At 37.9% G+C, this 12792-nt stretch overlaps 1 protein-coding gene and 1 long non-coding RNA gene across 2 annotated transcripts in view; both read right to left on the reverse strand.

Moving 5' to 3' along the window:
- Positions 1-528: 528 nt before the first annotated feature.
- On the reverse strand, positions 529-2488 carry LOC122091248. Its single transcript, XR_006143878.1, has 3 exons — positions 1964-2488; positions 1619-1801; positions 529-989 (listed from the first exon to the last, which is right to left on the reverse strand). It is a non-coding gene; the product is annotated as an uncharacterized LOC122091248 (long non-coding RNA).
- A 4574-nt stretch (positions 2489-7062) lies between these two features.
- LOC122090818 (protein transport protein SEC23-like) overlaps positions 7063-12792 on the reverse strand; it is a 29662-nt gene continuing 23932 nt past the window's right edge. Inside the window, exons 11-12 of the mRNA XM_042660540.1 lie at positions 8593-8697; positions 7063-7798 (exon numbers count right to left, since the gene is read on the reverse strand). Of these exons, the coding sequence (XP_042516474.1) occupies positions 7652-7798; positions 8593-8697 (252 nt within the window). The 3' untranslated portion in view covers positions 7063-7651. The remainder of the gene's footprint in view (positions 7799-8592; positions 8698-12792) is intronic.

Raw genomic sequence — 12792 nt, forward strand, 5'->3', positions numbered from 1 at the left:
TGGGCAGATGTCTTTTGAGAAATTCTAGTATTTAAATGAGGAGATGTCTGCAGTCTGCACTGCCTCTTACAGCTTTAAGCCATCCAGTAATCAACTCTTCACATTGGTCCTTTAAGAATTATCAAACTCTAGCATTTCTTAGACTTACTTTGACTGGAAAAGGTACTGGTTAAATTGAACTTCCTGGTAGGATTTTAGACAATAACAGCAGATAAGACCCTGTCTTCTTAAAATTGATTTAGCCAAAGAACTTTCTTCCTAGTCATAGATTGAAGGTAAACTAGAATTGGAAAGATCAATTCTCTTTCACAGTTACATGAGATGTTGTGAGACCATGCCATTTTTCTTACACTGGTGTGTCTTCTCTTAAATTTGCGGCTACCTGTTCTTGTTACTTAGAACACATCTAAATTTAATAAAATATTTAGTTTTCTTCAAATGGAAAGTTTCTATAAAATGTTTGTGTTAAGGCTTTGTAACAGATGTGCAAGCCCTTGAAAAATTTTAAAATTTGAAAGTATGTAGATATAGCCACCTCATTACCAAACCCTTTCTTTCTTTTGTGTTCTGGTAACCATTTAACCTAAAACATTGAAGAGTAAGAGCTGGGTCTTTATTAACCAAACAAAATAGCATACTAAGCAACATATAGGAGCACTGGATGAGCATGGAGGACTTCCCACAAGACATCATCCTCAACATCCTTTCAAGATTACCTGTGAAGCTTCTTATCCAATCCAGATGTGTATCTAAACTCTGGTGCAACCTGGTCGACACCCGATGTCTTGCAAACATGCACCTTCGACAAGGCTCCGAAGAACCCAGCCTTCTTCTAGTTGCATGTCCCACTGGTAAGGCAATTATAACAAGTCTGTATTTGCAATCATCAAATAAGGGCTAAAGAATCTAACCCCGGTCCTTTTTTGATTCAGTCCTCCACTGGTTGCAATCATCAAATAATCCTTGCAGTGTGTGTTAAACTTCAGCTGCTGATAACATCAAGAATCTAACCTTAAGTGTAATTGAATTTTTTTTTTTTTATCCAAATAACATCAAGAAAGTAATCTATTTAGAACCAGTGCAGCAATTTCAATACATCTCAAAATGCAAATTCACACTATATTTTCATAGTGTCTCCAATGGGCTATATAACTTAAGAGTCTTGGTGGATTCGAACCACCATAACTTGGGCATTAACCCAGGTGCTCTACCATTTTGAGCTAAAATTGGGATAACTTAGTTCCATTACTTATTTGATGATATGTTTTTCATAGCAAACCTTACCTCAAACCAAACAAGAAGCACCGATAAAATTGGGATAACTTAGTTCCATTACTTATTTGATGATATGTTTTTCATAGCAAACCTTACCTCAAACCAAACAAGAAGCACCGACATAAACAATTAAGCATTTAAAGAGCCATAAATATTTTGATAAATAAATCACAATTTAGAACAAAGGTAATGAAGCATCGACCACACAAACTCATCAAAATTGGGAGGAACCAAAAACAGATATTGAAAGGGGTAACAGAGACTTGTCAGTCAAACAGCTTAATGATCTTTAAAGTCAAGCCAATGACCTCCAAACAGTGTAACGCAGCAAAAGAAGACTTACATATTGAAAAATGCCAATATTTACAGCATAGTAGAAGTCAGGACCAAGATACCACAGCCTTAAAATGAAATTCAATGGAAAAAGATGCTTCACAGCTCCATCAAAATATGCAAATTCCAAAAGAGGTGCTATAATTAACTTGATTGTATGTTTCCATGAACTTAATAGTACTGTCCTCACTACCTGTAAGAAACAAGATTTTGATCAAAGTTGCAGCAAACAGTCTACACGAATCTCACGAAATGCACATCCATTGTTCCATAGAAAGGTCATCTAAGAGAATGAAGAAATAAAAATCGAAATAACAAGAAGCAGAACCCACTTAATGTAACATCACTAACTTACCCTTCACACATCTTCTATAATCAACTCCAATGATTTCTTCTTCGTACAGCCGCTAGGTTTTTGTGAAAGAAGGGGCTCCGGTCATTGCGATAGAACCAACACTCTTGCTGATACTTCATTTTCAAACCATGTATTTGAAAACTATAAGACACAACTACACAAACACCTTTCAGGTGATTGTAACTATGTACAAGGGAAAAGAAATCTAAATTAACAGAGAAATTTCTAGGAGGAAAAAAATGATGATGCCGATGTACGGTTGCGACAGAATTCCGAGGCATATCCGTTCCTTCTCTCGATTGCGAAATGGGCGAGGAGGTCCTTTGACTGCACCAGGTTCTCCCTGCACAAGAACTCCTCACTGCAAACCCTCTTCGCCTCCCTCTTGAAATCGTGAACGAACACATGGGTCTTCGCATACCCACCCTTCTTGCTCCTCGCCAGAACACCGGTGGTGAAGATCGTTGACATCCTCCCCGGTGTCGACGGCAGACCGGGATTGGGAGAAGCCGCAGCAGAGGAAGACGAGCAATAGTGAGCCATACTCGCACTCTTCTTTATGGACTCAGATGAGAAGTTTCCCATACTCGCACTCTTCTTTATGGACTCAGATGAGAGGTTGCCCATACTCGCACTCTTCTTTATGGATACCATTCGTGAGTCGGAACACTGAACAACTTCACCCTTCAGATGAGAGGTTGCCCATACTCGCACTCTTCTTTATGGAACCATTCGTGAGTCGGAACACTGAACAACTTCACCCTCCTCTTGTCAGGCAGGTGAGTTGTGCCTGTTATGGCTGCAATGATAGCATTGCTGGTGAGTTGTGCCTGTTATGGCTGCAATGATAGCATTGCTGAGTCATGGCGACTCTGCTCCCCACACGCGCTCGTTACTGTGAATATATGAGGAATAAGCTGCAGAGAGACAGAGACGCAAGAAGAGAGAGAAAAAAATTGAAACTTATACACGTTCAAACCCAAGGGATGAGTCGGGATGAGGTTTCGGAGTTGGATCGAGATCCTCTATGGCATCTGACTTTGGCGGAGGCTGGCGGAGGGCCGGTTGGATGGTGACACGTGGCCGATGCCACGGGTTCCATTGAACCGATTCTTTCGTCGCCAAAACTAGAAGGATGCCAGTTGGCTCCCTTTCAAGACCTGATCAGCCATGTTCCCTTTAAGATTCAGACTTTCCTAGGAATCAGATCAGTTTCTTTGCCTTAACAATTCCTCCTAACCCTTGCGGAATCAGCTCTTTTCGAGCCTAATTACAGGATTATGAAAGAAAATAAGTGAAGTCCTAATCCAGGTTCTTCGAGAATATGAATAAAGAGAAACCCTAAGTCATCAAAGGATATAGAATGGGGGAAAAAGGGTTCACTTAAGATACAAATTGAAGAGCATATATCAAGTTCAAGTTTGTTTGAGAGAGGATCTGAAGATTCAAAATATTACAATCTCTTGACTATGAGATTAGAACTTCCTCTTTCGTTATCAAAAGTTTTCAGGGACAATCAGAAACAGAAATCTATATATGAGATGAGAGAAAGAGAGGTTTGGTCGAAATATATAAGGGGGTGCAGATTCACACAGAGAGGAGAGCATTAGAGAGAGAGAGAGAGGGGAGAAGGAAAAGAATGAAGGATGACTTGCAGTCACCGTCACAGCCGATGTTCGTTAAAATGAGAGAGAAAGGTTTCAACGATTCAGATTATATGTGGTTAAATCAACGGCTATTTATGAAAAACGTTTTAAGAACATTGTTTACCCATACGTACCGCAACTTTTTTGCCTAATAATAATTGCAATTTTCTGTAACATATAGATTAAGCTTATCAATTCTAGCTCTTAGTGCTAGATTATGAGCTTTGGAAATTCTCTCTCTATATTCTGTTATACAATAGACTTTTGAATAGCACGATATTATGAAAATGCTAAAGAGTCTGGGTTTGTTACTGTTATGAATCTGGAATGAAAGAGTTATCACTCAAGTTATCAGTTCTTAACCCCAATAATCTAGTAGCCCAAATACTTTTTGCAAACTTACATGAAAAGAACACATGCCAAATAGATTTGCTTTAGTCTAACAAAGCCTACATATAAGGTCAATATCAATCCATTTCCCAAGGATATCCTTAGTAGGAAAGTCCTCAAGGATAAGTCTCTAAAAGAAAAAAAAACCTAAACTTAAGATGGATATTAAGTTTCCACAAGAAACGTCACTATTGTAAGCAATGAGCTAAGCATTGAGATACCAAGAGAGTTATCATTGTCAATAGATCTCAGGTATTTTGCAGGTAATTTGGTGGTTAGTTGCCTTTTCTTTGAAAAGGGGTTCCACCACCTCTTCATATCATTTGAGATGGGGATTTTCAAGATTTTATTAACAATTGGCATTGGGAAGGAAGATGATAAGAGGCAGATATTCCAAGAGTTTTTGAGAAGAAAATCACTTACCCACTTATAAGAATTGTGTTAGAATGCATTGAACAAGTAAGGTGAATTCTGGAAGAGACAGAATCCAAGGATCAATCCAAATAAGATAATTACATCCATTTTAAAAGCAATTTTTGTTCGGGTGGGGAGGATGATAGCAATATTGTTCTATGTAAATGTAATATAGCATATATTTTTCGCCACGGGTGGATAAAAAATGGATTTATTATAGAAATACTTAGCACTTAAGACCAGAGAGAGTTATCATTATTAATGAGACGTCATCCAAGTTTAGCATTATAGATTTATTTTAAGTGGATGTCTTTCTCAAAGTTGTCTGGTCTCCCATAAATCTAGATCTGTTTGCCATTTGTTAATATTTCTTTTAAAATTATCTCAAGGTTGGGTTTGGAAGGAGCAATAGCTCATTGGTTCCTAGCATTCCAAATAGCATGAGATGGCAAGAATGGAAAATACATTACTTTAGCTTTCTCAAACCAATCCAAAATCATAAAGAAATTATTAAAAAGGAGAAGTAAAAGAGCAATCATGTTTTCAGTTCTTAAACCCAAAGGTTTCGCTGCCCAAATTTGTTTTGAGAAAGGACATAAAAATTTGTTCAGATGGTTTCTCTATGCGCATTGCATAAAACACAAGAGTCAACGGATGGGAACTGACACAATTTACCCTTACTGATTAGACCTTCATGCAAGAGTTTTCCCCAAAAAAAGAAAAATGTTTGAATTTTGGATGAACATTAGCAGACCAAATATATTTGTAAGTGGAAGGACCATTAGAAGAATTGGCTCCATCCCTTCGGTTGGGGTTGAAGTTAGAAAACGTGTCGCGATCTTAGGTACCGTTTGATAACCTTTCTATTGTTTCTATGTCTAGAAATAGCAAAAATGGCTTTTCACGTTTTCGGAAACAAAAACGGATTTTTTGGTGTTTGATAAATCTATTTCTCGAAACGTTTTTTGTAGATATAATGCCACTAAAAAACCCAATAGTATCATCGGATTTCCAAAAGGGAGAGAGGGTTCAGTTGCCTCTTTTTGGGTTTAAATAGTTGAGATATTTATCGGGAACAACTTTATCAAACGTTTTTTAGGCCGTTTCTCCGTTTCTGAGAACAAGAAAACGTAAAAATAGCAGAAGCAGAACATTGTCAAACGATGTCTTAGTGGTCAAAATATACTTTGAATAAGGAGATAAGAAGAAATCATTATTCTCACAGAGAGCAAGGGGGATTTTTTAAATCATATTCTATATATGGTGAGAAAAAATAGAGTCCACATCCTCTACAACAAGTGACGAAGTGTGTGGTGAGCATCGAACGGCTGAGAACATCTGGACTTGCGCCCCAAAGGATTTTCAATCATCCGATGCTCACTACACCGATGTCGCAATTGTAGACGATTTTTGCATGAAAAAATATAACTAAAAAGAAGAATGTTCCAAGTCCTCCGACCATTTTGGTTGTCGAGGGTCAATCCAAATACTAACCGACGATCTAAAGCCAATTTCCAACAAACAAGATTTCCTAAACAGGGAAAATTTTGAGAGAAACCAACTCCAGACAACAAACCTTTCTTGGTATTAAAATAAGGGCTCTATAAGTCCTTTTGAGGAAAATACTTGGCCCAGTCTCCTTAACCCAGAGACTAGAGGGACCCTAGAGTAACCTCCAGCCAAGATGAATGAAGAAACTTTCATTATGAACCTTATTCAATCTAAAACCCAGGCTACCACAACAGTCCTTACAAGGGATCAAGGTCAGTTTCTTCTTGTTGGTACTCTCACCTTGCCAAATTTTTCTTTAATAGAATTCAATCTCAAACAGAGTCTTAGGAAAAAGAAACAAGGCTTTGGATTTGTAACTACATAACTCAACATACTTAATGAGTATTGACCAGCCAACTTGATAAAAGTAAAGGTGCTGGGGCCATTCTTTTTAATTCAACAAACAAAAGAAGGGCAAAGCCGCCAATTGAAGTCGCGCCCACGGAGCGGTTACGAAGGCACTTAGTCTTTCTATAAAGAAAGGGAGGCCCATGGAGCGGTTACGAATTACGGTCAATTGGTTATGAAATCGCTTAGTCGTTAATTCATTTTTAAAGTATTAGTGAGACATCAATACGGAGTTGCATCAACTGTGGACCCCAAGCATACGCAACGTAGCTGTCGACAGTCAAGTGAAATCCAATCCACGAAATAATTTGAACTATGAACAGCATCGTTGTGGTAAAGGCCGTAATGCCAGAGGAATCATTACTGCCAATTTGCAAGTTTACATTAGATCTTGTAAACGACAGGAGAAAACCTATACTCTTTATTACATCCCAATAATAAAAGGGAACCTAGGAGGAGGAAGACATTTCCTTCCTGCCCAGCAGACTACAGATCTGGGTTCTGAGGCAGGTAGGGCATTTTTACTGAAAATGCCTCACTTGGAAGGGAGGAGGAAGACATTTCCTTCCTGCCCAGCAGACTACAGATCTGGGTTCTGAGGCAGGTAGGGCATTTTTACTGAAAATGCCTCACTTGAAATTCAAAATCACAGTAATTTGTGCTTTTTACACTTGGAAATTGAATTGGGTCCCTAAAAGATCTTCGGATATAAGACCAATGAAAGGCATCTTGAAAGAGAACATATTCCAATTTAAGTGCAAGAAGAACGGCAAATTTATTATAAAGAATTGTCAAATGCTACTATAAGAGACCCAAAAAATAAAAATAAAAAAGGTAAAGTTGTATTCATGATGGGGTAAAAGAGCGGAATGTGGTGAGGGAACAGAACCAGAATGCCGCAACTCTTTGACCTAAATCCCATCAAGTTTGCAAACTTAAATCCAGATACACAAGATGTATGTTTCTGCCTTGGCTGATTTACAAAATGTGAAATAAAGAAGACATAATCAATCTAACATCAACCTATCTGACTGAACCAGCTGCTGAGAGCAGCAAAGATTGTACTAACTTAAACCCAGATTGTCCTCTTTCCCTTAAAAATAAGACAACCCTGCCTTGCATGGTCTTATTCTCCAACAAGGAGGCCAAAATCTCTTAGCCAAAAGAATGAAACGCGCAACCCTTATTTCCCAACAATGTTGACCTGGCCTCTCATTTGTAGAACAAGAGAGGAAAAATATAGAGAAAATGAGAGGGTTGTAGGAGCTTCAAATGACATCTTACATTCAAAAATTCCACCACATCGAGAAAATGTCACTTCACCGACACCGTTGTGATCTCAAGTTTGCACTGCCAGCCTCTGTAGATGCTCAATGAACACTTGCAGGCTAACATCATCTGTAAAGATTACATCTGAACCGGCAGCAACCTCATGGGCAGAGTTATATGTAGCTGAGGGATTCAATTTAGCCAGAAGGAATCTTGCCTGCAGCATGGTTCCATGAGGAATTACAAATCAGAACAATTTCTCAAAGGCATCAGCCATACAAAGCATGGAATGACATGAATTCTGATTACAAGGCTGTTGACTTTGATCTATAACTATTAAATAAACCCAAAAGTATATATGTGAATGAGAGAATAGATTTGACAATTTCAGAAAAAATACTGCCAATGATATACAGTGGACTAATACACTTCCCTGCAAAAACTCTTCTGCACCTTTACTTCGGAGACTTCAGAAGAGAACCAATGTGTTGGTGAATGGTGGCAGATATTATGTGGAGCATTTGGTGCAACGTATGAAGATAAATAAATAATCGGAAGCCATAACTGAGTTTTCAACACCATCAACGGTAGAAAAGTTTAAAATTTTTGGAAGTCAAATATTTGTATTAGCTCCCTTTGTTCTCAAATATGTTCCATTCTCCTTTTTCCCACTTATTTCATATCAAATATTTTCTATTTCCAGTTCAAGTGGCCTCCAACACAAGTTGATCTTTCAATTCGTAAGTCAAACTATCAACTCTCAAAAACTTCGAATAAAGGAAAACCATAAATTAACAAATGCTCTTATGCAAATGCACCCAAGGAATAGTTTGTGTGCAGCAGTTGTCGAATTCCTTCAAATAGTTTTATGCTATGTGATGAAAATGATGCAGCAGACAGATTTTCTACAAACATTAGTCGAGGCAGAAAAAATGATTTTGGATATCCTTTGCAGCCCAGTCCGTAGTGATTATTCCAAAATGTAATCAAGAATCAAGGTCGAAAACTGACCTGGGAACCATGTTGATCACAAACCACTAATCTTGGGACAGGGAATCGATCCCGAATTATCATTTGGGACTCATCATGGGGAGCTTGCAATAGATGGGCAAAGGCCTGGAGGAAGGCAGAGAAAAATATTAGAAAACCATCATCAAGTTAAACAAATGCATGCTCAAAATAAATATAGAGCCAAGTCCCTTTTTCAAAAGTTCAGCAACTGATTATGTCAGACATTACTCACTAGTCCCAACAATAAGTTCAATAGTAATATCTAGTTCAACAGAAATATCTAGAAGTATGCAAGCATTGCAGTGTGTGGAAAGCAACGTTCATGCAGTTGCCGCAGTCCACAATGACTTAAGCTTTGAGTGGTCCACTAGACATTAAGGTTCTAAAACTCGGGATCGGTCAAGGCTGATACCGATCCAGATCAGGATCGGACCGTATCAGACAGATTTACCACTGCTTTTAATAAAAATCAGTTTTATTACGTTTTTACCCTTGAGCCGTACCTGTGTATCGGAATTGGATCGGGGATCGGTCAACACCAATACTGATCCGATCCAAGCCAATACTGACTGATCGGATCCAAGTTTTAGAACTATGCTACACACAAGTGTAGAAGATGTAATGCTGACACCAATCTTACCCTTTGGACTAGACAACGACAAGAATATGATTCACAACATGCACATCATATCCTTACCAGGAAAAAAAAAAAAAAACATGTACATCATATATACATATATATATATATATAGATATATCATCTTCTATACAACATCATAAGAACCGTCCTCAAGGGTTGGAACTCATCATCTTGGGAATAGTTATCAAGGCACCACCTAGGCATCTAGGTGGTTTTCTTGGGGTGTAGGCAATTGTCACCTTAGTGCAAGGTGCCCCGAAATTATATTGGACCAGGTTTGGCACTTATTTATGCCAAATATCATTTTACTTAAGAAATTATTCATAAATAAGCAAACAACCCCTAATTTGAATCAAATAAAAACAATTTAAAAATTAAATTCCAAATGGATAAAAGTCAAACCCCCAGTTCAAAAACAAAAGTTGGATTTTTCAACTATTAAATGTTAGGATTTTTTCCAAATCTAAAAATTCCATAAATCTTATCAAGGTAAAACATTGCTAAAACCAAAAGTGCGGTAAAATAACAGTTTGCTTTGATGTCCATAACTTTATTTTCATTCAGATGATTTTTAATAGCATTCGCGCACCTTAAAATAAATTTGACCAAACAAGACTTTGTCAATACAACTACGATTTCTTGGAAAGCTGGTTTTGTGCTCTACCTAATACAAAAAGTCTCATATAAAAATAAATTATTTGACCAGTCAAACTTAATAGAAAATAGGAACATTTCTCTAATGTTGATTTGTGACGACTTGATGTAGCAAATTGTTGATTTTTTATGATATAAGGTATATATAGCATAAAAAATAATGTTAGAAAAGATGAAAAATAAAAATAAATAAATAACATTTGCGTGCCTTGGTCACCTAGGCAACTAAGCGGTAACCTTATTGCTTAAGCGCTTAGGCACCCCTCCACTGCCTTGGCTTGCCTTGTCGCCCTGCCAACTATTATCTTGGGAATCACAAAATTGAACCTCTGATTTGGATTTAATGGTTCCTATAACAAAAAGCAAAGGGCGAGATTTATGATGCTCTATATGAAAACCTAAATGGACTGATAGGAGAGAACTGGATGTTGGGGGGGGGGATTGGACATCAAACCAACCCACCTCAAGGACAACTTCTAAAGGTTGGCAAAATCAAAGTTAAAGAGGCCCTAGGAAGGATGATGGTAGGTAAAAACACTTGGACCAGATGAGATTCCAATTGAAGTGTGGAAGTATCTGGGATTTCAAGGGATTTATTGGCTAACTAAACTGTTTAACAAGGTTTGACTACAAAGAAAATGCCGGGTGACTCGACTCTGGAGGAGAAGTATTGTAGACCCGATTTTATAAAAACAAGGGTGACATCCAGGAATGCAATAACTATAGAGGTGTAAAACTAATGGGACATTCCATGAAACTTTGGGAAAAGGTCATTGAAACACACCTGAGGACAAAAACTGGGATAGCAGAGAACCAATTTGGTTTTATGCCAGAGAGATCTACGACAGAAGCTATCTACCTCTTGAGGAGGCTTATGAAAGTATACAAAACTCACAAAAAAGAACCTCCGTATGGTCTTTATTGACCTAGAGAAAGCGTATGACATAGTACATAAGAGTTAATTTGGAATGTTCTACGAGAAAGAAAAAGCTCTAATATCTTGGCGAATATAATTAAGGACATGTCCCAGGGAGTGTGACAAGTGTCAAAACGCCAGAAGGCCAAAGTAGTGATTTCCCAATTACACTTAGATTAAATCAAGGATCTTCCCAAAGACCTTACCTGTTCGCTCTCATTATGGATGAGTTAACGACACACATCCAAGACCATTACCATGGTGTATGTTAGTCACTGATGACATTGTACTCATAGATGAACCGTGGAAGGGATTAAACTAAACTAAATTGGAACTTTGGAGATCGAGCTTAGAATCAAAATGTTTTAATTAGCAAAACAAAGAGTATACAACAACTGTCTAGCATAGTTGGTGAGCTGTGGTGTGCAAAAATCCCATGCTCACCAGAAGGTCTCAAGTTCGAACTTCCTGGCTATTACCTACCTATCCCAAAAAAAAAAGCATATGATATCTCCCTTTAGTCAGGACAATAGGGTGACAAGGTTGTGAATTTAGCTAACCGAGAACTCTACCACAGAGACTATTTTAAATACTTGGTGTCAATCATTAGCAAAGAAGGGGATATAGATGATGATGTGTCCCATAGAATTAAAGTTGGATGGATGAAGTGGAGAAGTTTGTCAGGAGTGTTATGTAACAAACGTATGCCAATTAAACCCAAGAAAAATTTCTACATGATAGCGATATGACCAGCTATGACTTATGGGGTGGAGTGTTGGGTAGTCAAGCAGAGTAATTTGAATAAGCTGGGGGCGACAGAGATGAGGATGTTACGTGGGATGTGCGGCAAGACCAGGAGGGATAGCATAAGGAATGATTGTATTAGAAACAAAGCCGGGGACATCCCGATTCAGGAGAAGCTACGAAAAGCCAGTTGAGGTGGAATGGTCATGTTCAACGGAGACCTATGGACGTCCCAGTCAAGAAAAGCAATCAGATTCATAGAAAGGGTTCTAGAAGAGGTAGGGGCTGACCTAAAATGACTTTTGACGAAGTGGTATGGAAAGACATGCAACTAGTAGGGTTGGATTCTAGTATGAACATAGATAGACCCATGGTTTTAAGTATCTCCGATACCGATACGATACCCTCCGATACGTATCTTAAATTTAGTCAGTCGATACGATACACACCGATACGATACATTGAATTTTTTAAATCATTTCGTATCGATATATATCCTACAATACATACCGATATGTATCAATACACTACTAATACACATCGATACGATATGACATGCCTCGATACGACTCTATGAAAAATATAAAATTGAGGTCAAATGTACGTTTCGGTATGTATTGGTACGTATCGGTGAGTATCGGTATGTATCGATCGGTACGTATCGGTATGTATCGATCGGTACGTATTGGTATATATCAGCATGTATCGGTGAGTATCGATATATATATCGGTACGTAGCGGTGAGTATCGATACGTATCGGTGCTACGGTCATATAATGGCCAATATGGGTAATTTTTCAGAAAAAAACGATTTTTTGAAGGGTTTTTGTTCCAAAGTTGCTGTCTGCCATATTTCTCTCTAACTAAAGTAGAAATTAAGGTTGTGAACAAGGATTTTACATTTATGGGACAACTACAGACCTTGAATTCTTAGTACGATACCCTCAATTTAGTGTTTATGCATAATACATGTTATCAATAGCTTTTTTTAACAAATTCTTTATGCAAAAGTGTTTAAAAAAATGTTTCCTATCCATTTATGTGTGTATCTTTAGCGTATCTTAGTGTATCTCCGATACGATACGATACCCTCCGATACGTATCTTAATTTTGGCCGATCGATACGGTGACCGATACCGATACTTTAATCCTTGGATAGACCTCTATGGGGGAAAAAGATCCTAGTAGTAGACCCCTTGTAGGGGATGTTCCTAGGATGTTGTTCTATTTTTACTACTTAAGCATA

Source organism: Macadamia integrifolia, chromosome 10, assembly GCF_013358625.1.
Source record: "Macadamia integrifolia cultivar HAES 741 chromosome 10, SCU_Mint_v3, whole genome shotgun sequence".
Taxonomy (NCBI): domain Eukaryota; kingdom Viridiplantae; phylum Streptophyta; class Magnoliopsida; order Proteales; family Proteaceae; genus Macadamia; species Macadamia integrifolia.